We start from the raw sequence: 25,615 nt of genomic DNA on the forward strand, positions 1-25,615 counted from the left end.
ATGTGCGCCTAGTTAGCTTTTGTATACTACTAGATTATTAAATCCTGCTAATCCAAATTACAGAAGTCAGTGTGATGATATGAATGGGCAAGGTGAATGGAACACTGTCAGAGCATATACCTCTAATCTATTAATACATCTCATTCTATTAATGTAAACATATGGAGGGAATCCGTTTATGATATGTCTTTCAAATTTAATCAATAAATAAACAAAGATGCGTGGAAACAGATTTAAATCAGGTTTTGTACATTTAGGAAATTAAAATTACGAAATTGTCTAACTCTGTTCCTTTTAATTCTAGACAGTTAGTACTATGCTGCATTAACTTTTCACATATCAGGCGTAATTCCAGTCACTGGCTGCTGGAGTTTAATTATCACCTCTTTTTTTATGGAAAGGAAAAAAAAACAACTATAGAAGAGATTTCAAAACAAACTTGATTTAGCATGCTAGGCTACTTTTTATGTGATGGGCCACATAACCTTCAAATACTTTCACTTACCCACTGTTTTATATGCTAGCTAATAAAGTGCTAATTTGCTTAGCTCATCTAGTTCTTATATGTAAGTGTTTCATATTTGTTAGCAAACACCAGGAGACATTAAAAATACATCATTGTGATTCGCAATCATCCATGTCAGCATTTCAGTGGAGAAAGTTGCAGAATAAAATATTATTAATTATTGAGGAGACATAATACAGTATCAGCATCATCTCACAGCCCAAATATTAAGATGTGCTTTATGAGCTCACAGTGACTCTTCAACACATGCAGACAGCACTCAGGTCTCCTGAATTGATGTGCAGGTCCTAAAAAGGACCTTGCTGGTCCTAAAAGCTAGACAAGGACACAGCAACATCACAAGGGATGAGCTGAGCAGATGCAAGATGAGGCCACACAGCTGCAGATCCTGAGTTATTGGGAATACACATTACATTGGCTGTAACAAAGGCCCCTACTACATTGATGCTGCTCTGCCATACCAGCCTCCCTCTCAAAGCAGTTTTTATCTGCTGGAAATGTATATAAAACCTGATGCTTTTGTTTTCAGTCAGAGTTCATATTGACAGAGGGCTGAAATAGACCGCTTCTGCCTGACCTGAGTCTGCAAAATAGGCTGCGTGTCAACGTTGCGCTGGTGCTACACTCCGTGCCATCTTCCTAAATATTTCTGAATTAGATTTGCTATGTGAACAAGGAATCAATCTGTATAGTAAGCTAGAACAAATACAGCTGCACCTGAATTGGGTTTATGGTCATTCCCACTACCTGAATACTTGAAGTGTTCATTACCATTTGTCCTAAGTAAGACAAAAGTTATATTTCAGGTATTTCATGATCCAAAGGCAATGTTCTATGAAAACCCATGCCTAACATTTAGCAACACAGCCACTTATAAATGTTAAAAGGACAAAAATAATCCGCAGTTATAAGAAGAGAATATATACCTATTGGTTCTCTCCTCAACATTTTTCCATTCTTTCAGCATTTCTTTTTCACACAAGCACAGATGTCATGCATTTTTCTTATTGGTCCAACTTTATGGGGAAAACGTGCAATGTCTTTTTGCAGACGATATTGCCGCAGCTATTTAGTAAAACAACTGCAATAATTATACCTAGAAACCGAGTTGTGAAATACTGAGGATCTAATTGTGTATTTTTCTTTTAAGTACAGTTGATTTTATATTAGAATGAATGTTTCTGAAAGCACATTTTCCAGTCTAAACATAGACATTTAAACACCAGATACTGTGGATTGTTAGTGAATTTCAGGAAAAAAATAATAATAAAAGCCTTTATGAGTATGTAGTCTTATAACACAATAATAATAGCTTTTAGTTCAAATATTTTATTTCATTCCATTCAAGAAATCAGTGGATTAGACTTCTTAGCAGAAATAAAAACCCATCATCATAATTCTTATTCCCAACAAATAACAACAAAATACTTTAATAAAATTTCCACTGCCTCCTATTTTTCTTCACAGTAAAATGGGGATAATTTCACCTTCCTTTAGCTGTTGACAACGCAGTAATCTAGTTTAAGCCAGTTGTCTAGGCTTTTTTTCTAATCAATAGATGTCTGCATCAGAAGAATATGAATAATCCATACTATTTCAGACTACTACTTAAAGAGAGAATACACTGCTTATTTAACTGCCTTTTTTCCATTGATTAGAAAAGGTGCATACATATTTGACTTACTTATAAATGAAATGTAATTTCTAGAAAGCTAAAACTAAGGTAAATTAATGTCACTTTAGATTTTTTGTTAAAATTCTTTTTGGAAATTATAATAATTTGGAACAAAGAATGAACTCAAAACTCATTTTCTTTTCTGTATTATATTTTTCCTTAAATATCAGTAGATTTTCATTGGACTAAAACTCTTGTCAATATTTCTTGACTGACTTAGATACCCCCACCCCTGTCTTGGAACAGAAAGTTATTTCCCTACTTTCTAATAAAGAAAATGCAAAAAATAACTTTTATGAAGTAACAAATATCCTCTAATACCTTTGTTGTTATCCATTCCTCCAACAGCATAAAGTGTCCCAACTGTAGATTTTCTAGGTTTAGTTCTTGGACTTTGCATAAGAGTTCTTCTCTCTGGTAAAAGGTGGTATTTCATGGCTTCCAGAATAAGCTTCTGGCATTCTAGGTCATCCTTAAAAAGCGCATGGTTTTCTAGGTCAGCCAATATCTGTGAATGACACAATCGTGAATCAAAAATGCTCCAAATTCATAGAAAAGCAATACCATGCAATGGGAGAAGATCACAAAACGGATGCTACAAGTATATCACTTCATTGTAGAATACAGGAGTTTGCGAGGCTACCTTTTTTGGAGGAGGGACAGGAAAATAAGTATTTACTTGATTTTTAAAAGACTATAGGCAAGTTTTAGATCACTGTTTCACCATCCCTTAAGACTACAATCTTACTACTGTCTTACTGAAAACATGGAAGAAAACTAAGTATTCCCTTGCAGGCTACTGCCTGACTTATTTTTAATGGTTTTCAACATAACACTGAAAAGATCCAGAAGTCATCTCTTTGCAAGCATCTTGAATGTGTAGTTATATAACATGACAACATTCTACAGTATTTTATGTAATATTTCCAGGAAAATCCCTTAGTTTTAAAATCAAAACAAAACAAAATTCTAACAGCAACAACAAACCTGACAAAACCCAAAACAAACCAAAAAAACCTCCGCAAAAAAAGAACTTGTTTATCAAAGTTTTGAATCCATTGTTTTGCTGTATTATTGGCAAAACTAAGGATTAATAATCCAGACAATGTAACTGTCTTTACAATTGGCATAGAAACTATAATCAGTAGTTACCAAAACAGATGCTCAGGGCACACAGCTGGAAGAATATTCTACTACTTTTCCAAGGAAGAAAGCTACAAGTTGTAAACGTTAAGTGTTCGCTTCACTTGCCTGTATGGACGTATCTACTGGCTTTTGAGTTGCTGTAAATCACCTTATAAGTTTCCAAAATCCCATTGGACTGAGCAACCTGGTCTAACCTCATAGCTGACCAGCTTTGAACAGGAGGTTGGACTAGAGACCTCCCAAGGTCTGCTCCCACCTGAATGATTCTATGATTCTGTGATCTTGCTGATGTTAGGTCAGAAGAGTGCAATGCTTATGCAGATTTTGTGCCACAACTTCCACCCACATAGATATCTCAGATACCCTAAGGTATCAGAAATCAATCAAACTCTCAATGTTTGTGTTTAGGCAAAATTATTATCTCTAGATGCTGATCTCTATTTTCTGCTATCAAATTAGAGCAGGTTTAAATTGCATATGACAGCACATCTGTACAGTCTGATGGATTTCTAGATCTCAATAGAGCATCTATCTGGGAGACCAAATCATTCTCAGGGAAGTGACTGAAGGTCAGGAAGCAGAAGAATTTAGTTCCCAGAGCCTATAAGTAGATAGATATCCCTCACAGACACATATATGCAAATGTACACAAACTGCTATGCAGTTGCCTAAACCGGCAGCTAGATTCCTTTTAAGGACTCTCAGCTATTTCACCTGGACTTCAATGGCTGCTGAAGAATGCATGAATGTCCTTTATCAATCCGTTAACCTTTTGTAGATAACACAAATGTTCTGTGACATCTAAAATATTACTAGCTTGTACATGTAGACAGCAGAGTCCTGCTTCTGAGTTTAGGTGTCAGTCACGAAATGAATCTATTCAGGTCCAAAGAAAGGCATTAAACACTGCAGTATCTCCACTGGTGATCCAGAACTCTTCTTCTACATAGCTGATGACCTAACAGACAGTAGATCTGCTTATTAAAAGTGAATAAGGAGGTTCGCCTAGCCTGATAAAAATATGTCTCCAACAGTGGCCATAAGTCAATGTAATTCCCCTTAATATTCCCCCAACATTCAGCTTTCAGATCAGGGACATTCTGAGGTGGATGTCTGTTCCACGCATTTCATAATTCTCAGGGAGCTTATCTTTCATGAACTAGTTCAATCTTCCTTTGAATTTATGTAAATTTGTTGCATCTATACTACGTTTTCACAACAAATTTGGCCTCTCACTAGCTGTATATGAAGGTTTACCTCCTTCTGTTTTTTTGAACCTGTCTCCTGCTGCTTCATTTACTTTCACTCAATTTGTTTCATTCATTCCTTTCAATGATGCCCTCTAATTCTTCTATTAAAGGAGAAAATCAATAATTGAGCCCTACCATACCAAGTTCCTTATAATGTTCTAGACTTACGTCGTATTCTCCATTACTTGACTGTCTTCTAGACTGAGGAACCTTAGCTTAATTAATCGTTGCTTATATGAAGGAAGATTAATATCTTCTATCTCCCTTGTTGGCTTTTTCTGTATGTTTCAGGCCTGTTAGATTTTTTTTGTGAAGCAAGCAGAACTGCACACGGTATTCAAGATACCATCAAAACATGAACTTCTATAGAGGCATAATGATGTGCTCTGCTTTTTTGTCTTTTTATTTCCTAATAACTTGCAACTTTTGTTTTGGTGTTTTCAACTACTACAAAGCTTCAAAATGACTTTTCCAGAAATTCATATTTCATAGACCCAACATTTCAGGAGTGAATGGAAATAGACAACCCAAACCCTAGATTTTATATTTGAACTTAAGGGTTGGCTTTTTTTTTTTTTATTTGCTTATCTATTTATTACTACTGTTTGTTCACCAGGTGCATTATACATTAAAGTTGTAGCAATGCAGTTAGGAATTTTGAATGGGTTAAATGCTAGTCACATCTTCTCTACTGAAAATTGAAGTATCATCTTTAACAGATGCACAACAGCTATGTGGCAATTAATTTTTTTTTATTTAATTAAAGCTATCTAGCTGAACTAGCAAGGATATGAGGTGTTCTCTGTAGGCTAATCATGAGCAAGAAAACTTGCAGATAGTTTGAGTCACACTTATGTTCAGTAAAGCTCTAGGCAAAAATGGATTAAATCCAGTTTACATTATTAAAATATTAGCCTCTAGTTAGCAAAATTGATAGTTTTATGATGTCTTTTGTACATTGAAAACCTCTGGCACATTTCAGATGACAGTACACATCCTGTTTGATTCTGCCCATCTTCCTGGCTATCTGGTATCATAAAATATCCATAATATTGATACCATGAAAGAGGAAAACAGATGGGGAATATAAAAAATGGAAGAGGGTAAGAGAAATTAAAAAGAAAGGTACAAAGATCCCTTACAACAAAGTAATTGAGCTGAGTTCAGGGAGAAGGAATAAGACTAAAAGTGTGATAATTTATTATAGGAAAACTAGCAATACACACAAAGCCCCTAGGTTCATAGCAAATAGTAAGCTTGCAAAGGGAACAGGTAATACAAAGAAAACCTTGGGCTTTATTAGTTTGCACAAGGACTGCATAAATAATAATTTTACAACATCTTAAATGTAGTAATCCTAATATTCATGTATTCTTCTTATCAGGATGTGACAGTAAATGCTATAAAGAATATATGTTATATCGCAAATATAAAATTAAGAAGGCTAAACAAACATGAAATATTTATTTTTGTCATACATGGTTGAGATTAATAGCTTGATATAAATGTTTGTAAATAAATTGCACATGAAATAAATTATACTTTAAAATATTCTTAAACTTTGATATTGACTTCTTTTTTTACAGGAAAATAGCCAGCTCCCAAAGTCTGCTATTTTCAGTCGAGATGGCAGCCCCTTAAAATTTTATCAGGAAGTGCATTAAAATGTATACTACTCTGACATATTTGTTGAACTGTATTATGGTCTAACATATGTTACCTTCACATCTAACCTCATGAATTTAAATATCAAGATTCTATTCTCTTCCGTCATTGCTGGTGAGTGTTTTCACACTGACTGTAATGGTATTACACAAAATACATCATTTCTATATGTTTTTACATGTAATATTATTGAGCTAGGGTCAGTACAAGAACAGCAGAATAATCACTGTAATTTTTACTGTATGTCTAAATCTAAGTTGAGCAACAAGAAAACTGAATCTATGGTTAGAGTCTGATTTATTTTCAAATGTATTTACCTTTCCTAGTGTGTAGAACACACATTTCTTAGGAAGGTATTTAAGCTGCTGTTTTTAATAACTTTCTAAAGAGTGTATTCTTAGAATCTTGACACCCACGATATCAATGTAAGGGCTCAGAAACTTCAGATTATCAAGAAATTAAAAACAAGCATTTTTTATGTTAGATATGATACGGATTTTTATGTGTGTGTGTGTGTGCATGTTCTGGTGTTGGTTATTATGCAATTAACGTTACTAAATAAGAATAATTAAATGTGTTAATTAAAGGTGGTTCTAAGTGTATTTCATAACAATAAGTTAATTTATATTTCTTAACATTAAGATTTTTAATATATCTTTTTTGTGATTTTTTTTCCCTTTGAAGTTCTCAGCCCACTATTCAATAGATTAAAAATCAAAGACCTGAAGACAGATCATGTTCAGAGTTTAGGCAGGACGACATCTTCTCTTGCAAAATAATTTAACGTACATTGAGGAATTCTGAACCAAACAGTGTACTCTGTCAACAATTAATTTAACAGAATACAGGCACAACAAAACTGAGAAATCAAATTATCAGTTTCCCACACAGAAATTTGGTAATATACTGTTACCTGCACTTCCTAATGCTTGATGGAATTAATGACAAGGGTTTTTTTTGTGGCAAGCTTATTATATCACTAAGGATTGAAGTCCAACAATCGTATTTGGAACTTCCTATCAGACAGCTACTTCTTTACTCTGACGGTCCAATCTGTGCCTAGGCTCTTAAAGCAGATATTTATAGCTATGAGATTTTCTAACTGAGTTGCCAGGTGTTTCAAATAAAGAAGTGATAACCAGTGAACACTGTGCTGTCGTATAATTCTGAGATTTCATGCACCAAACACAAATAAAGGATGCAGCTTTTTTTCTTTCTCATTAGAAATTCATTCTAGAAATGAAAAACAAATTTCTAACTAAAACTTTAAAAGCAGACAGAAATCTGTGTTATTTCCCTCCGAAAAAAAAAAAAAATGTCTACTCAATGGACAAATGATTTTTTTTTTTTTGTCAACAACAACAACAAAAATTAACTAACTAAAAAAGTAGCAGTAAAAGAAAAAATCTTAGGGGGTAAAAAATTGGCCTTTTCACAACTGTGAAGATATGGGAAAAATAATTTTGAGAAAAATATTAATTACTCCCTCCTACTCGTGATAAACACTGTATTTCTGACTGTCCTAATGGCTAAACCCTGTGAGTGAGGGAAAAAAAAAAAAGTTGAAATTAAAGCTACTGTTAAGAAACCAAAAGTTATATAAAGCTGTTTCATGTTCTCTAAGTTTCAATAATCTGCTTCAATGTTTTTCTACTCCATAGTTATCTTTCCTTATTACATCAAAATAATCAATATATTTTTATTAAATCAGGATGCACTTGATCAGGAAATTCACTTAATAAGGAAGTTTCTCTGGAAACCATGTTACGTTCAGCTTGGTATTTCATGGCTATGACATACTTCATTAAGAGGGAATTGTATCTAACATTAAATGAAGATTTCTGGGGTTTGTAACACATGGAAACTCAGAGCTGTCACTTCTTAGAAGACCCATGTCAGTGCTACTTCAGCATAGTTACTTCTAGCATTGATAGAATTTCTCATACTAGCAATATCCTGAGAATTTTTAGTAACTTTGTGTCATCACACTTCTCATTCTTCCCAGTTAAAAACCCACCAAGTCCTTTCTCGGCTGTACTTCTAAATTACTTTCTACACAGCACTGCAGAGAGCAGACGTGCTTCATCTCAGTGAGGCACATGCAATTTGAGATCATGAGTGAAAGGTACTCCAGTACTGCCAAAAGGAAAGTCAAGTCTAATGAGCACAAAAGGAGGAGTTTGGTATTGGTGCAGTCACTGACGGTGGCCATGCCATGGACCTGCACCCTTATTGTTGCCTGTCTTGCTGTTGCTCTCAGATCCTACCTTCCTTCCTTCGGGAGAGGCTCTACTTTTGCTGCTCCCTGACATATCTCCCCCAGCCCCTCTTTTATCTCATTGATTTGCAGTTATGATCCAGGTGAGAGTATTAGCTGATTTGAATGATAAATATTACATATTCTACATAAATAATCATCTGAGAGATGGGATGGGTCCCATTATCCCCTGTTGAATGTGTGCCATCTAGGATGAAATTCATCCACTACTGAGGAAATAGAGGGTGTCACCTGCCTGGGAAGGAAATAATCACCCTCTTCTCTCCTGCACATCAGTCTTGGAAGAGATTACAAGACAATGGAAAAGCCAGAAAACTGCCTCACCAAAACTCACAGTATCCTCATCCTTCTGAAGAGGCAGAGAACATGCCCTGACTGTTTAGGTAGGGCTTCCTAGCTTGTGAAAAATGTGAGATGTGACAGTATTCATCAGTCAGGGTGAACTAAATCTTAAATTCCACCACCTTGGTATGTGCCTACCCAAAAGGGAAGATGCGGAAACATCATAGTTTTCCTACCATTATAAAGAAAGACTTGATATTTCCTCCAGGACAGGTGTCAGGGCTTTAAATCTGAACAAAGTGAGAAAATGTTTCCTGCATGCCAAAGTAAAATACTAAGCATATGCAAAACTCTTTACCTTCTTTTTTTCCAAGTGTTAGTTGCTGCCAAAAGGGGCACAGCATCATTCGAAACTATGCTTTATGTGGTCTCTATCTGCCCATGTCTATTTCCTGTGATCTAAAATCTTGAGTAGTCCTTAACAACACATAATTATTCTATACACCGAATAGGATTAAAGTTCATACCCAAACACTTCGATTTAATGTTAGGCAGAAAGCAACTTCCAGTTCTCTCAAAATTATCCCAATATCTAGATGCATTCTCTCTCTAAAAAAATCCTAGAGTGCTGTGCCCTCAACAACTTACAAGGCAATGTTATGCACAACACAGGGTTAGCCTTATCTTAATAACATTAATAATCATAACAGAAGAACATGAAGCTTAAAATCCTTTAAATTAACTATGAGTAAATGAGACGTGGATTTTTATGGCACTTTTTTTTTTTTAAACAAAGCCCATGAGTCTCTTTCTTGATCCAAAATGTATCTGAAGTCACTTGACAATCTTGAGTCAGAGAAACACATTACCATATGAAACAAATATATGAAGAAGGAATAACATAAAGCCTGCATATTGAATGGTTTTCAAGAGAGATAAATTTGATTAGCCATCCTTGTCCTTTTATGTTTCTTCTTCCATGTACAGATTTGTTATGGCTGGTTATTGTTGATGATCACAGTAATGCAGATACCAGGAAAGAATACAGGTTTCTGAAATGTAAGGTTATGATTGTTCTTTGTACAGATTAAAATGAAAAGCAAATAAAGGGTTTGTGTGAATTCCTGGAAAGTATAAAAAAAACCTGTTTTGAAACTTTTCTTAAAAAAGGTTCTCAGTCAACTTTCAAAGTCTTACTGTGCTTACACTGCCCTACCTATTAAGAAACACTGTGCATCTTTGGAAAAAATTCCAATTAGAAGAATTTTTTATCTCTCTAAAGCTGGTAGAAAAAGAAGTTGTTATTCCCACGTCATTTTATTGGTATATGTATGGAAGTATTTCAGTTGCCTAATGTGATGAATGGCATAAATTGTTTAACACTTTGTATTTTCTGCCTATAAGACAACTGTAAGAAATGCTGCTAAATACCAGTCTAACTGCACATTTCAACTTAATTCAATGTTACTCTGATTAAAACTGTGTATACTCATTTTAGGAAATATCAGTTAGGCTATTCGTGCTCCACTGCAAACATTAATGAAAAAGAAGTCCCCCAAAAAGTGCTACTTCTTTTTTACAAAACCAATAATCTCTGAGCTACTTCTGCTGGATACAAACCCTCTTATTATAAAAACTAATTGTTTAATAATGTTTAAATTTCATATCCTTATTTAAAACCTTTTGAACCTATCAGATAAACAAAATAGTGAATCAATTACTTGATTTTTTTTTTTGTTTCATCTTAAGAGTTTGTTGAAATGCTTCATTTTCAAAAAAATTATGCAGACTTCCATGAGAGAGCTGAACATAGGTTCTGCAACTGGCAATTGATTAGCAATTGTCATTTACATTTTTCATAGGTACATTGATCTTGGAGACAAAATGTTTTTCAGGACAATTCTGCAATGATTGTAAATAGTTTTGGTATTTATTTTTCCAAGAATAGCCTGATGTCAAACTTAATTATTTCCACTTAAACTAGAGCTTATAGGCAGAAATAACTGTATACTGAGCTAATATTATTAATAGCGTACCAAATGGATCTACTTCTGTATGAATACATTTGGTCATGCATCAATTAATTCAGGATTCTGCCTAAACGAACATATCCTTATCATCTCTGGGATTAAAATGATGGTTGATATGAACAAGATCTTTTGTTTAGTCTACAGTTATTGAATAGACATAAGCCATTGTTAAAAACTTAAATAAAATTGATGGCAGATAATTTAAATGCTAATCTCACTAAGAAGGTTTAAATCACGAATAATAGAGTTTCACATAAATTGTGATTTTATATTATTATAAATCTTGTTAAAAACTAGCTAGAAAAGAATGAATGCTGTTTTTCATGATCGAGGCAATAAAGCACTTTAACTAACTTTCTTTTCTAGAAGTGATAGAAGTTTAATTTATTTTTTTTTACTAAAAGTCCAACAAGGTTGAGAAATGAAACAGCATACCAAAGAGATTACCTTTTTTTCTGGAAGGCATGATAGGCTTTACCCAAATCAATTTGATTTTCCAATGCTGAGTCCTAATTTTTAACCTAGATTAACACATTCCAGAGGATTCTTAAACCTCACTATATTAAGTTTTATCCAAAATCATTTTATCTACTTAGTGTCACAAAAATATAGTAGGAAAATCATACTGAAAATTCTGAAAATTAATATAATATGAGCAGAGAAAAGTCAGACTTAGTACTGACTACTAGAAAGTATGAAGTTACAAGTAGTTTTGAGTTAACCAGTTACCAATTAGTCTTCATAAACAGGCATTTTTTAGGAGGCCATGTAAGTTTTTCTAATTTATGCTGATTATCTACCAGGCATTACAAAGACATTCAATTTAATTATTTGACTCCCTGGCATATACCCAAGAACAAAAGTGTACATGCAAACACTCTTTGTGGGAATCAAAAAGATGCATGAATAGGCTTTCAATGACAAGAGACACAACATCAAAAGTTATCAAACTCTGCCTGCCTCGTTTCCCTTGTATGTCAAAATAAAATGTTATTTTCCTTTTTTAACTCTCTTTCATAGACAAAACTGCACAGCCTTGAAATACCCTATATATTAAAAACAGAAAGAGAACTAATAGGGAGTTTTCTTCTCCTCCAAGATAGAAAGCATTTTCCATGAAAAAAAAACCAGAACTTGCAAATTAACAGCTTTTGAGTTTATGACTGATACCTTCAGAATTATTTTTTTTCCTTACAAAACATTGGGGGTTTTCTGCAGAAAATATATCTCAGTTCTTTATAATTTTTCTTACTTCTCCTGTTTCGGTTGAAAATTTAGAGCCTATTTTCTGACCAGCTTCTCCAACCTTAAACAATTTTACTGCATAGTTTTTGTATGGAAGTCCTTACATGCTTGAAAAAGCGAATAAAAACATCTCAGAATCAAGAATTCTCCAATACTATGGGTTAGTTCTAAAGGTCCAAGGTAAAAATGAAAGATAATTATTAAATTAATTACAGAAAGGTACTGGGGAATGGAATTAAAGTATGGCTCGTCTCTTTCAATCTCACTTTAATTTTTGCTCTCGCAGCATTAAGTGAATTTCCTGCTTAAAACCTATACTTGAAAAGAACACGTTTAGAGTAAGTAAGAATTATGGCTTTCTTAACAATGCAACATATTCATTTAAATGCCTTCATTAGAACTTTAAATGGTTTCTACTAATCATATTATTAACTGTTCTCAAGTAAAATGACCAGGATATTTCAGTCATCGGTAATATTTTCTAATAAGGAAAAACACATAACAAATTTTATTTTTTTACATAACAAATTAATTATTCATGAACAAAATACTAAGACAAGAGGAATGAGAACAGCAGCATGTTTGCACTGTTTACGTGAGAAATTGAAAGTATTTTGGGCTATTGATTGGAGTACTGTATCCAGCTCTGGAGGTCTTAGCACAAGAAGGACATGGACCTGTTGAAGCCAGTCCAGAAGAGGGCCACAAAGATGATCAGAGGGCTGGAACACATCTCCTGCGAGGACAGGATGAGAGAGTTCAGCCTGGAGAAGAGAAGGCTCTGTGAAGACCTTGTAGCAGCCTTCCAGTACCTGAAGGGGGACTATAAGAAAGCTGGGGAGGAGCTGTTTGCAAAGGCATGTAGCGATAGGATGAGGGGCAATGGTGCTAGACTAGAGCAGGGTATGTTTAGATTAGACTTTAGGAAGAAGTTCTTTACAATGAGGCTGGTGAGACACTGGAACAGGTTGCCCAGAGAGGTGGTGGAGGCCCCATCCCTGGAGACATTCAAGGCCAGGCTTGATGAGGCTCTGGGCAACCTGATCTAGTTAAAGATGTCCCTGCTTAGTGCAGGGGGGTTGGACTAGATGACCTCTAAAGGTACCTTCCAACCCAACACATTCTATGATTCTGTGATTAAGTATGCATTATTTACAAGCTTAAGAATTATATTCAGAGAAAAACAATATAGTAAAAAAACCCTTTAAAATTTACATTATAGTTTAAAATAGTGCTTAGAAAAAGACATGAGAAAATATATATTATTTTGAAAATTGGGACAGTTTTGCACATAAGCAATTTGCTTAATTTTGCATAGCAGAAGAATCTTGAGGAATCATATAATTGCATATTTCCTACAAACATATTTTATCATGACTTTTAACTCTTACTTTTAAATTACTATATTTTGATAGGAAAATAAAAATGTATTGCAGTCATAAAATTATTGCCCCCAATTTTTATGCAAACATTCCCTCACTCTCTCCTTTAAGTATTTTAAAAAATACAAAAGTTGTTATCTTTTCTAGACTCCTAAACGTCATAATGATCACGTATGGGATGAAGTTTAAACTCCATTTCTAAATCTCATTTTATCCACTGAACCTTAGCTATATTACTTAAAAACCTTTTTGTTTTGCTAGAAATTGAATGAATTGAGCTAAATGCAACATAATTATCTGCTTTACTCACTTGACTATTTTGTAATTAGAGGCCTTAAATTGAAATAAAAAAAAAAGAAAAAGCTTGTACCTAACTTATCTTTTCTAGTTTTCATCTGTTTTTAGAAAAATTGTTTCAATATATTGTCTTAGAAATAAAATAATGAAGTACAATTGTAATTAATAATTTCTCTAATTTAGCATGTCTTGTTTTGGTTTTTTTTCTACCGTGTTCTTTCAACTCATTGAAAATTCCGGATCTGTTTGGAATTCTTTCTTTCTGATCCATGTTTAATTAATGATTTCAGTAAACCTGTTTTAGCTCAGAGATGATTTCCAAACATTTTTCTGTAGTAACACAAATATTCAGTATATGAAATTCAATATTTGTGTTGGTCATGGACTAAATTATTCATAGTGTGGCAGTTAGTCAAGCCAGCTGCTCAACCGAATCACGAAGAAAGAGACTATACTAAATCCGTCATATTTCTGTACTCTCAGAGAAAGGTTATTTTCTTCTCAGGAGTCAGATGAAGCAGACTTAAGGCTCTTTAAGAAACTCTAGACTAGTTATTTCTTGAAACATATGGCTAATCATTTCTATTACAAATAATTTACAGTAAGATTTACTGCTTAGACAAAACAGACTTTCATTAGTCTGTAACTCTGTGATGTGTGTATGCATGCAGGTGACAATATATTGCAAAAGATCAATCACACAGCAATAATAGTTAAGAGTCTTGGAATTTTGGGAAGAAATCTAATTGTGTTATCTGTCTAATAACTGAACTCTGACATCTACTGAGCTGGTATTTTTGGTGATCACAGTCACTGGCAGAGGAAACATGTTCAGTGTTTAATTGACTTGTAATTTCAACTTTTTCCTCACATATTAAAAGTAATTCCATATTCAGAAGAAACTTTAAACTGGCTTTCCACCCTTCAGTTATAATCCTGAATCCTCCCTCTCCCTCCCCCACATCAGGGTACCGAACCCAAACTAAAACAAAATAAATACAGCATAGTTGAAGTTGTTTTCCTTAACCTGTCATTAAGTTACCAAAATGAATATATTAGATAAACAAACAATCACACACACACACACACATTCTCTGAGGCTTTAAATTTGATATAAAAATGAAGAAACCGATTTTTTCCCCCCCCACCCTCTTGGATAAACTAAGTAACGGGATTGGAACGTTCATTGGCAGCATCTGTGGTAAGTAATTAAACTGTGCTGTTGAAACCACTTCCACAACATTAACACTTCCCCAAAGCTTATGATTTAATGAGCCCATTTATTAAAATCTTCAATATTATTTTCTATAAGTGGTCCCTTGTTATCTTTTATGGCACTGTTCAAACTTTGATTTTAACTTAATTTGTAAATATGCCCACACTTTTTTCAGCACATACTCTGGCTTTTGTTGGACTACTAGTACTACTGGGTCTATCTTTGAAACTGGTACTAATTTGATCAATTTACTTATCACACTGATGTGTTAGTGATTCAAACGTTAGTCAGTTTAGGAAAACGGGAATTGTTTTACTCTCCACCCCGCCCCCACTTCCACTCTAGGGATGTCTTTTCACAACTATTTTATTAATCTATGTATTTTACATAGTGGTTGAAATAAGGAGTGCAAAATTTAAGACGCGAGCTTTCTACACAGTTATATGGATGCAGAGATCTTCATTTAAATTCATCATGCTATGCTCTCTCTCCAGTAAATGAAGAAAAAAAACCTATTTCAAGATAAATCCCTCCTTAAATAAATACCTATCTAACGTGTTAGATGTTTACTTTCTAGATATCTGAAGTTAGGTGAAATGAATCTCCCTTAGAATACCTTAGAGTTTTTTTCTTCTCTAATCCTTGAGGAAAAAAGTAGTATCATAATTCTGAGACACATACATACTTCTCAATAGTGTTAAAATACTACATAAGAAAAGTTCTAGAGGTCAAATTGCATTCATAAGGAAGACAAACAAAAAACATCAAATTAAAAAAAGAGAACATAAAAAAATACCCCAACACTAGAAGCAACAAGAAGGTTGGGCTATGACAAAATATTCTTATTGTCTGGTCTCCTTTGGTTCAAAGGCAGATATTTTTATTTGAAGCCCTTCTGAATCAAATTATTATTTTTTTTTCTTCTGAAAGTGATAAATTGATAGAAGATTAGGTAGAAGCATGACTGCTGCCAAAAAATGGAACGCAAAAGTTACTCAGTCAATAACAGGTAATAACTTACATTTGAAAATTACTAGGGATTTTATTTTTAACTGTAGTTACCAGTTAACTGTAGTTAACTGTAGTCTACTAAAATTGATGTCATTTTGATAAAACTCCTGTAAGAGAATAAGTACAAAGAAATGGAATACAAAAGAAGCATCTTTTCCCTGAATAATGTTCTCCTGTTTCAAATACGATCTTCAGATCTTAAAAATAGGCAAAAAGGATTAATAACAAAACCTCACATAGAAAGAGAACTGCCTATTTAAACATCTTTTCCATACAGTATATTTCAAGGATAAATGATAAAAAAATTTAATATGAATAATTCTTCTAGTACATACATAATCTCTGAAATGTTCACGGTTCAACTAGAACTAGAGAAGAAAATGTTTCTGATTATGTGTTTTTTGTATTATGCAGAAACAGTTTAAGGGAGAAGGAAGGATCCAGAAAACAGTACTAGAAGGCAAAAATAGAGACTTAATACTAGGGCAGGGAATCCAAACTCGTCTCTTAGACCTCTTTTCCAGGAAGACCATTCAAGGTATCCCATTGTACCAGACTAAGCATTTGCAATCCCTTTTTCATTCCTTCCTTCTTAAAACAATGTTTTAAATGCTTTTAAAACCACCTGTTGTTAACAATTGATGAAAGTAGTGATTGATCTTTGCCTTCACTACTTTCAATGAGTTATGTTTGCATGACCGCTGGAGGCATGATCTATGGAACACAAACAACTAGCAGTAAAACTTGCCATATAGAAGGACAGTTTAATCTTTTTTAAGGGTCACCTCTCACCCTGTTACTATCCTGACAAGCTAGTTACTCTAAAACTAGATTGGATATGTCTACGCTAAATTACAGAAATCATTATTGATCTGGATGATGGGGCAGAGTTCAGCCTCAGCAAGTTTGCTAATGACACAAAACTGGGAGGAGTGGCTGATAGTGACTGGCAGGGTTGTGCTGCCATCCAGAGAAACCTCAACAGGCTGGAGAAAGGGGATGACAGGAACCTTATGAAGTTCAACAAGGACAAATGCAAAGTCCGGCACCTACAGAGGAAGAACCTCAAACACAGTATATGCTGGGGGCCACCTAGCTGGAAAAGCAGCTTGGCAGAAAATAACCTGGGGTCCTGGTGGACGCTAAGTTGAACAGGAGCCAGCAATGTGCCTTTGCCATAAAGAAGGCTAACAGTGTCCTGGGCAGTCAAGGGAGGTGATTCTTCCCCTCTACTAAGCACTGGTGGGGCCGCACCTGGACTGCCCTCATTAATCAAAACAGACTCCATTGCTACATGATAAACACCACAAAATCATTTAAAAATCCAGCAGCACAGGATTTTTGCTATTATTGCCACTCATGAGCAAAATGTGTTACTGGAGAGTGAAACAACAGCATTCATTGTACACAGTACAGTTTGAATCTGATGGCAATTGTCATGTTGTGTGCTCATAGATGAAAACACAGCCAGGACTGATCTAAGGGAAACAGGTATCTGAAAATGTTTTCACAACAAGATATCTGAAAGCGGTCAGCAACTTGCAGCTCTTTTTAGGAACGCAAACTACCCTAGTAGACTTTCAAAAGTGCTTAGCACGTATCTATTTTCATTAAAATTGCTATGAACAGCTGGCTGTTAAGCGCATTGGCAAATCTCAGCATATCAAGTAGATTCCTAAATGACAGTGGAGCTTTGCTGAAAGTTATGCTAATTTTCATTGCTGAGATCCATGCAAGCCATTATGATGGACTTTACTTCTGTGATTAAAAAAATTAGTGTAAACCAGAGTTTGAACTGGAAAATGACCTGGGGTACTCCACGGTTATCTGATCCGCTCCCACTGCATTTACTTTCACTGGTTTCATTGAACATACAGGATTTTCAGATGTGAGTTATAATATCCTGGCATCCTAATCAGTTAAAATTTATTGAAATAACTTAAAAATATGTTGCCAAAGAGGATGACTGAATAGCCATACACGCATTGAGCAATTTCTGCTACAATCTGATATAATCAACAATCTGACAGTCACTAAGACAGAAAAAGATAGAAAGGTGCCAAATAATGACTATAAATATCATGACCTTGTAAAAACACAAAAAACAGGCAAAACATCTCAAAACTGAAGACATCATTTTATGCAAATAAAACTGTATTACACATTTAAGTATGTGCTGAAAATGGTGCTGTTTTGAAAGTCAAGGAAAGATATGCTCTTATTTATACGACCAGAGCTTATCATTGATTTGAACAGTTAATATAATCTAATTTATCAAAAAAATACATGTTTTCACATGGACACACTCTATACATTGTAATGGGGACATTTATGTGAATAAATGTTTTGCATAGAATGAGCAACACAAGTAGAATATTTTTATCACAAAATTGTTCTGAACCTTTGGCAATGCAGAATTAATAGAAAGAAAGGCAAGGTTTGTTTTTTTTTCTATTCATCATCATTTCCCAACAATTTTATTATCATGTTCCAAATTGATTTACCTAGTGAAGATCCACTCTTCCACTAAATAAATTTACCCCAACACATTTAGTAGCAAACCATATGCTCAATATATATGAGATACTGAATAACAAGTCAGGTAAGTTGTCTGTGTGTAAGATAAAGAAACAGTATTATACCATTATGTTGCAACAACTTTTTATTTGAACAGCACCTCATGACAGCTTCAGAGCCTTTACTGATACTTGACTGATATTTACTGGTATTTGCTAAATTTTACTGATAGAAAACCATATTTTGAAATTAATGTCTCACATAACTGTGTTGAATGGTTATCATTTTCCCCGTTTACAAATTTTCACATTGTCATTTGCTTGTGCGAGAAATGCCAGCCATATTTATAGGACTTTTGGACAATTTTCGAATTAGCTAAAAGACAAAAAAAAGATCCCTTTGGATCGTATCTGCACAGTGCATTGAACTATAACATCTTTCTTCAGAAAAAATATCAGCTGACAAGATACCTCCTCAACCAGTCAAATTGTTATAAAAAAAGAAAAAGTTAGCTTTACTGCACGATCTGTATAAGAAAAGTAGAGAAATATGAGCATATTCTGCCTGTAGTGACTATAATCAACTAATTGCCATTTCAAAGACAAGTGAAATTTCAGGACCAAATTTCTCCTACGTTGATAAGCTAATAGAATAATATGGAGATCATCCTAGAAGCTTGCCTGAAACCTCCTTTTTTATGGACTAAGAAGTTATTAGTTCTTGATTTAATTAGTGTATTTTTATTTACTTGAAGTTACATAAAAATTTCATTTTTGTTACATTGACATTAAAATATTGTCAAACTTCCTCACATTCCCAAATTTATATTATTCTGATACAAGTTCACATTCCAATCAACTGCTTTCTTATTTCATTTGCATAAACCCAAGCATTTAGCACCATTTGAGATTCCACATGGTGTCTAAGAATCCACAGAGGGACAGTAAATATGGCATTGGATTTATGAGGGAACGCTTCCAGAAAATCTGCTGGGAGCCAGGCAGCATGATAACACTCAAATCTCAAAAGCACACAGGTTTGTTCCTATGTGCTGGGAACTGCACTGGATCTTCATTGCCTACAGTGGGAGGTCAGGAATCTAGCTGATGTGGAGAAGCCTACACATATAGGTGAATAAGAAACTGAATCATACCTTTAGTCCTTTCAGATGCAAGTTATAAACTTGTGGTATCCCATTAATTTAGAAATGATTGATAGAATTCACAAAATGTTGTGGAGGATGACTGGATATACACACATACTTAGCCCTTACCCCAGACCAGTAGGTGAAAACCACTCTACAAAACCTAGAACTCTAGTCAGGTGTGAATTCATATCAGCTGCACTTCTTTAGTGATGCTAGAGATGGCTAGAGAACTCTACGTTTTCACTTCATATTATCAGTCTCACTGCTTTGAAGGAGAAAGTTAGAGATTGGCTGACATACAGTGACACCCTCCATTTTTACTTAGCAAAGGATCCTTCAGTTGTTTCATCTAGCCCAATATATATTGAAAAGGTCAGAACTTGATGAACCTCAGCCTGATGACTGCCTTGTTAATTGGTGTTTTAGTAGTACAGAGAAATAGCTCTGCCAAAATGCCAGCTGAGCTGTGGAAGGAATTTACAAGTTTGCTTCACAACGTCAATTATCCAAGCTGGGATTAAAAGGGTTTCTACATGATTATTATATGCAAATTCACATACACTTTTAAAATGATGTACAGACAGAAGTTACGTGTGCATTCTGAGGGGATTTAGAGGCTTAGCATTTCCTACAGGTACCCTACAATATCTCTGCATAAATAAGAACAGAACCCAGGTGGATCAGTTCACTTTCCCTCCAGTGACTTACAGGGTATTTAAGTACTTCACTTTATAAGGACTGGATTGTTTCTGCCCCTGGACAAGAAATCTAATTTACATGCCTATATTAGTTTCACCAGATCTGAGCCACAGTGTATTTAATACTCAAAGACTATGCATTATCCTGCTGATGTTATTTGTAAGCCTCTGAAAGTGATATTATTAAAAGTGTGGCAGAGAGAAAGGCAATAATATCTATCCTTTACCCTATGCTTTTTTTTAGCTTTCATAGTTAACCAATGATCTAGTATTACAAGCAGCTGCAAGAACATCAGAACACAGGACATAAAAAAACCTGTCATAAACACGGAACACCGGTGGAGTACAAGTTATCTTTAACTTAACCATTTCTGCAAGTAAATATTTGTGCTTTTTTTATCATGCACATCTTTGCAGAGAAACATTAAAACCTAAGTATAGCATCCTCATTCTTTACTAGTCATGCTATTTGAGGCACTTAGCATAATGTGTTAACTCCTAACTTGGGCTTGGAAATTCCTTCAGCACTGTCATTAGCAACTCCTCACACTCTTAAGAAACACCATAAAATTAATGTTTTGCCCAATAGAAGCTGCACAGGTTCTTGGCTCATGCTGTAGCCTCAACATCAACAGATACATTACACTGTGTACAGACAACCAGCAAAACCAAGCTTTTTATCTTAGCAAAGGTGATTATCACTAGTAATCAAAATAGGGTTAGACAGAGGGTCAAACATGCTGCTGAATTGCATTGAATGGTTCCAGGTACAGGTTGAGTCAGGGAATGGGTGAAGCATGGAAGAAACCATTCTGTTTTGGGAAAGGAGGAGAGAAAGATAAGAGGAATCCCGTGATATAAACTCTTCTATACTGTTTTCCTTCAGATGCATAACATAAATTAAAAACTTTTTTCTGTACAGATCAACACAAAATATTTGTAACACCTATTGAAAGGACATAACTAAATCTTACCTATTCTAATGTGAAATAATTTCTTACATTGGTCAAGCCAACAATTTTTCTAGTTTGACTTGAATGAAGAAATGTGAACTGTTTAAGTTTAGCAGATGGTTTCAGGCAAAACAAAGGAGCAAAATTAAACTAAAGTTCTATGGCAACACTGCAGGTTCCATTATTTCATTTTCAGCTTCATGATACTTTCTTTTTAATGTGTTAATACAGATTGGCTTCTCCTGAATTCTTCTATTGAATTTTGAATTACATTGTTTGATATCCTATTACTCAAGTCTGACTACACTGCTAATATAATTACTGCACCTTGAAAGTGAAATGAGGTATCGTAAAAACTCAGGCTATAAATTTAAGCCTTCATTTTAAGAGGATCTCAGTACAATCTTTCCAATCTGTTAATAGTGTTTACAATCTATGACTTCATCTTTTCATCTTTTTAAGTGAATTTAAAAGTAAGGAACCCAAATCTTTTTTTCTCAAAGGTCCAATGATTAGGTTTTAATTTTGACCTGGCTTCTCTCCAGAGAGCTCTTCAGTTAATTTTCAGTGTAATGAAAATGACAGACTGTTTTATTTGATTTACACTTAAGTATAAACTGTAGCAGGAATAATTTCACCTTTTTGTAATAAAAAGTAAATTTTCTCCTCCAGCTCTCAATAATTTTCTGTTGAAACTTAATTTTAATTTGGAAATAATTTTTAAATACTTTTTTAGCATTATAACAAACATTTATATGATGCAGTACTCAATTATAGACACGCACCAGTGCCTAAGGGTTAATTTTCAGATTAAATTGACCAAAAAATACAGAGAATTGCCAGAAGTATATGCCATGAAGCTCCTTAAAAACAGGTTTGAAACTGTTGTGGTCACCTGCCTCTTTTCCTTCAGAAAGAAATGTGTTCTCTCTAAAAGTTGAACTTGAATCCGAAGAAAGAAGTTTTATGAGAAACTTTCTAAAAGATACACAATGGAATTAAGTTTGAGGTTAACACAACTGTTTTAGGAGTTCATAGGTAGGTGTGAATGATGTGAGATACAGGTGATACGTGTCTACATTTCCGATGCTTATCTATAATAGGCATTAAATCTATGATTTAATTCGGTTGCTAAACATAGTGATACCTCAAGATAATTTAAGGTATCCAGGATATTCTCATGGGAATGGCATATAACAAAGTGGACACAATTCAGTTGCATAAATGGGTCATTAGTGCTGGTGGCAGTGTCTCAGGGTATCTTTATGTGTTAGGGCAACAGAGACACAGAGGAAAGCCCAAAGCAGGTATTGTGGAGTACGGACATAGATACTCAACTATACAGCCTTTAACACTATGAATAAAGAGGTACAACACTCAGCTTGGTCATGTTGGGATCACGGGTTTACATGCAATTAGCAGTGCAGAAGTAAGCAAAGTATGTGATACCTGGATGAAGTAAAATCCCTATTGATTGGAGGAATGGAGCTAAATTTATAAGCCATACATTTAGAATTTGTAGCAGGATTAGAAGCTTCCGAACATAAAAGTAGTTTGAAATCTTGGCTCTACATTATTTCAGGTGGTATTTTATATACCATAGAATCATAGAACAGCACAGGTTGGAAGTGACTTTGAAAGATCTGGTCCAACCTTTCATGGGAAAGGGAGTCTAGATAAGAATGAGACCGTTACATACCATACACACACACATACATTACCTGATATTTTACATACGGCTATTGTAAAGGAAAGTAATCTTTTTAATCTTGCATCTATTTTTCACCATCTTCAACAATTCACAGGAAAAAAAAGTTGTATTCCTTTTGTCTGACTTATGTCAACAGCTTCATTTAACTCTGTAGTGGTAGAACTTGCACATGTTAATTATAAAGAAAACTATTACTAAGAACTAGGGCAGAGACCAGTAACCAACAAAGCCTGCATGATCTCTTTCTGCACAATAAGAGCTAGAGGTGAGGCTGGTGTGTGAACGGTTTAAGTTACCTTTTCTAAGTGCTTGGCAGATTTAAAGAAAACACTTTAAAGACTGCAGTAATGTACAGTATTGGGTGCTAGCTTCTGAACTGGCATACATGTTGAAAAATAAACAGCTCACATTTCTGAGAAAGAAACAGAATCACAGAATCACAGAATCACAGAATTGTAGGGGTTGAACGGACCTTTGGAGATCATCTAGTCCAACTCCCCTGTCAAAGCAGGTTCACTTAGAGCAGGCTGGACAGGAATGCACCCAGGTGGGTTTTGAATATCACCAGAGAAGGAGACTCCACAGCCTCTCTGGGCACCTGTTCCAGTGCTCTGTCACCTTCAAAGTAAAGAAGTCTCTCCTTATGGAAATGGCTTTGTCATTCAGCCAGTCCCCAAACCACTTCACTGTCTGCTTATCTAACCCACACTTCCTAAGTTTACCTATGAAGATGTTATGGGAGACGGTGTCAAAAGCCCTGCTGAATTCAAGGTAGGCAATGACCACTGCTCTCCCCTCATCCACTCAGCCAGTCATTCCATCTTAGAAGGCTATCATCAGAGCTGTCAGATTGGTGAAGCATGATTTCCCCTTGGTGATTCTATGCTGACCACTCCTGATGACCTTTTTTTCTTCTACATGCTGAGAGATGACATCCAGAACCAGCCGTTCTATCAACTTTCCAGGGACAGAGGTGAGGCTGACCAGTCTGTAGTTTCCTGGGTCCTCCTTCTTGCCCTTTTTGAACTCTGGCATGACATTAGCTTTCCTCCAGTCCTCAGACACTTCTCTTGTTCTCCACGACCTTTCAAAGATAATGGAGAGTGGCTTCGCAATAATATCAGCCAGCTCCCTCGGCACTTGAGGATGCATCCCACCAGGGCCCTACATCCCATCAGGACTTTTAACTTTGTCATATTTTACTCTTCCCTTTGTATCACATTTTATTTTGGGAAGTAAAACAAAAAAAAAAAAACAACACCCAACCCTCTGAGATCTCAGTATGACACAATGTGCCTGTAAATCTTAGCATCATGATTTATGATAGTTCTTGTTTTAATCATCTCCTTCCTAGCATTCTTTTCTTGATCCATTTCAGAGTAGGTATATTCTTTGTACATCATAGACGTTACAATACCAGTATCTGGTCACGTAGTGGGCTGCCACTCTTAGTCTACCTCATCTTTCTACCCATATTCTTCAAAATATTAGCTTGAACAGCATAACTACTTAAGCATGTCAGAGAATCATATGCTACGCTTATACTGTTAAAGAAAACGTGGCAAGAAACCACTGAGTAGCACCAGTTGGATTAGTGCTACAATCCCCTACAGCATATTTGTCTGTCAGAGAGCTAACTGGAGTGGTTCAAACCAGAGCCGGGGACTGAGTTAACAACTGAGCAATAAGGGTGTCCAAGATCTCGTGTTTGAGATCTCCCCCTGTTTTTCTTTTTAGTTTGCAGTGTCATACACCCAATATGAAGGAACCTCAGGATGTCGTATGAGGATTCCAGTATTGGTATTTACTTGATTTTTTTAAGGAGATTAAAACATGGATTTAGGCCAGAGTCACTCTGGAAGGTTAATATCCAGAATAGCAACTGGAATTCAAAACCAAAAGTATTTGCCATTGTCATATAATTTTTGTCTCTTTTCTTTCATGGTTTGAAGGAAATAAATTTGCAGACTCAGACAGAGAACAAATAGCTTAACGATATCTTTTGCTGTATCAGTGACTCCCTTGTTTATTCATTGGACCCTCAGCTCAGGATTTGAGGATTCCTTAAGGAACAGTAAATATGCTCAAATGAACATGAAGAGATTTAGATATGTGAGAACACTGTTTCTGGCTTCCTATGTTGAAACTCCTGTAGTTGTTGATATCATCTAATATTATTGCTAGTACAATTATGGAATTATCTAAAACTTACCATCAAAAAAAAAAAAAAAAGACTGAAGTGGAAGCTGATTGTGACCTTACTCATCACTGCCCAATTCTCAGTGTTGTGACCTTCCCCATAAACAGTCCTTTTTGGTGCCCAGCGTTGGGTGGCAAAAAGGACTGTGATGGGTTGACCCTGGCCAGCAGCCGAACACCCAACCTGCCTCTCACTCACTCCCCTCTCCTGTGGGATGGGGATAAAATAAAAAGAAGGTGAGAAGATTCATGGATCGAGATAAAGGTAGTTTAATAGGGGGAAAAAAAGCTGCGCGCACAAGCAAAGCAAAAAGAGGAATGAATTCACTAATTCCATTGGCAGACAGATGTCCAGCCATGTCCTGGTAAACAGGGCCTCAGTACATA

The 25,615-nt window shown here is 35.1% G+C and overlaps 1 protein-coding gene across 1 annotated transcript in view; it reads right to left on the bottom strand.

Moving 5' to 3' along the window:
* The window catches only part of KLHL1 (kelch like family member 1), a 240,794-nt gene that overhangs the window by 73,487 nt on the left and 141,692 nt on the right, over positions 1–25,615 (bottom strand). Inside the window, exon 6 of the mRNA XM_063335376.1 lies at positions 2,523–2,709. Coding sequence (XP_063191446.1) covers positions 2,523–2,709 — 187 coding nt within the window. The remainder of the gene's footprint in view (positions 1–2,522; positions 2,710–25,615) is intronic.

Source organism: Chroicocephalus ridibundus, chromosome 1 (assembly GCF_963924245.1).
Source record: "Chroicocephalus ridibundus chromosome 1, bChrRid1.1, whole genome shotgun sequence".
NCBI classification, from domain to species: domain Eukaryota; kingdom Metazoa; phylum Chordata; class Aves; order Charadriiformes; family Laridae; genus Chroicocephalus; species Chroicocephalus ridibundus.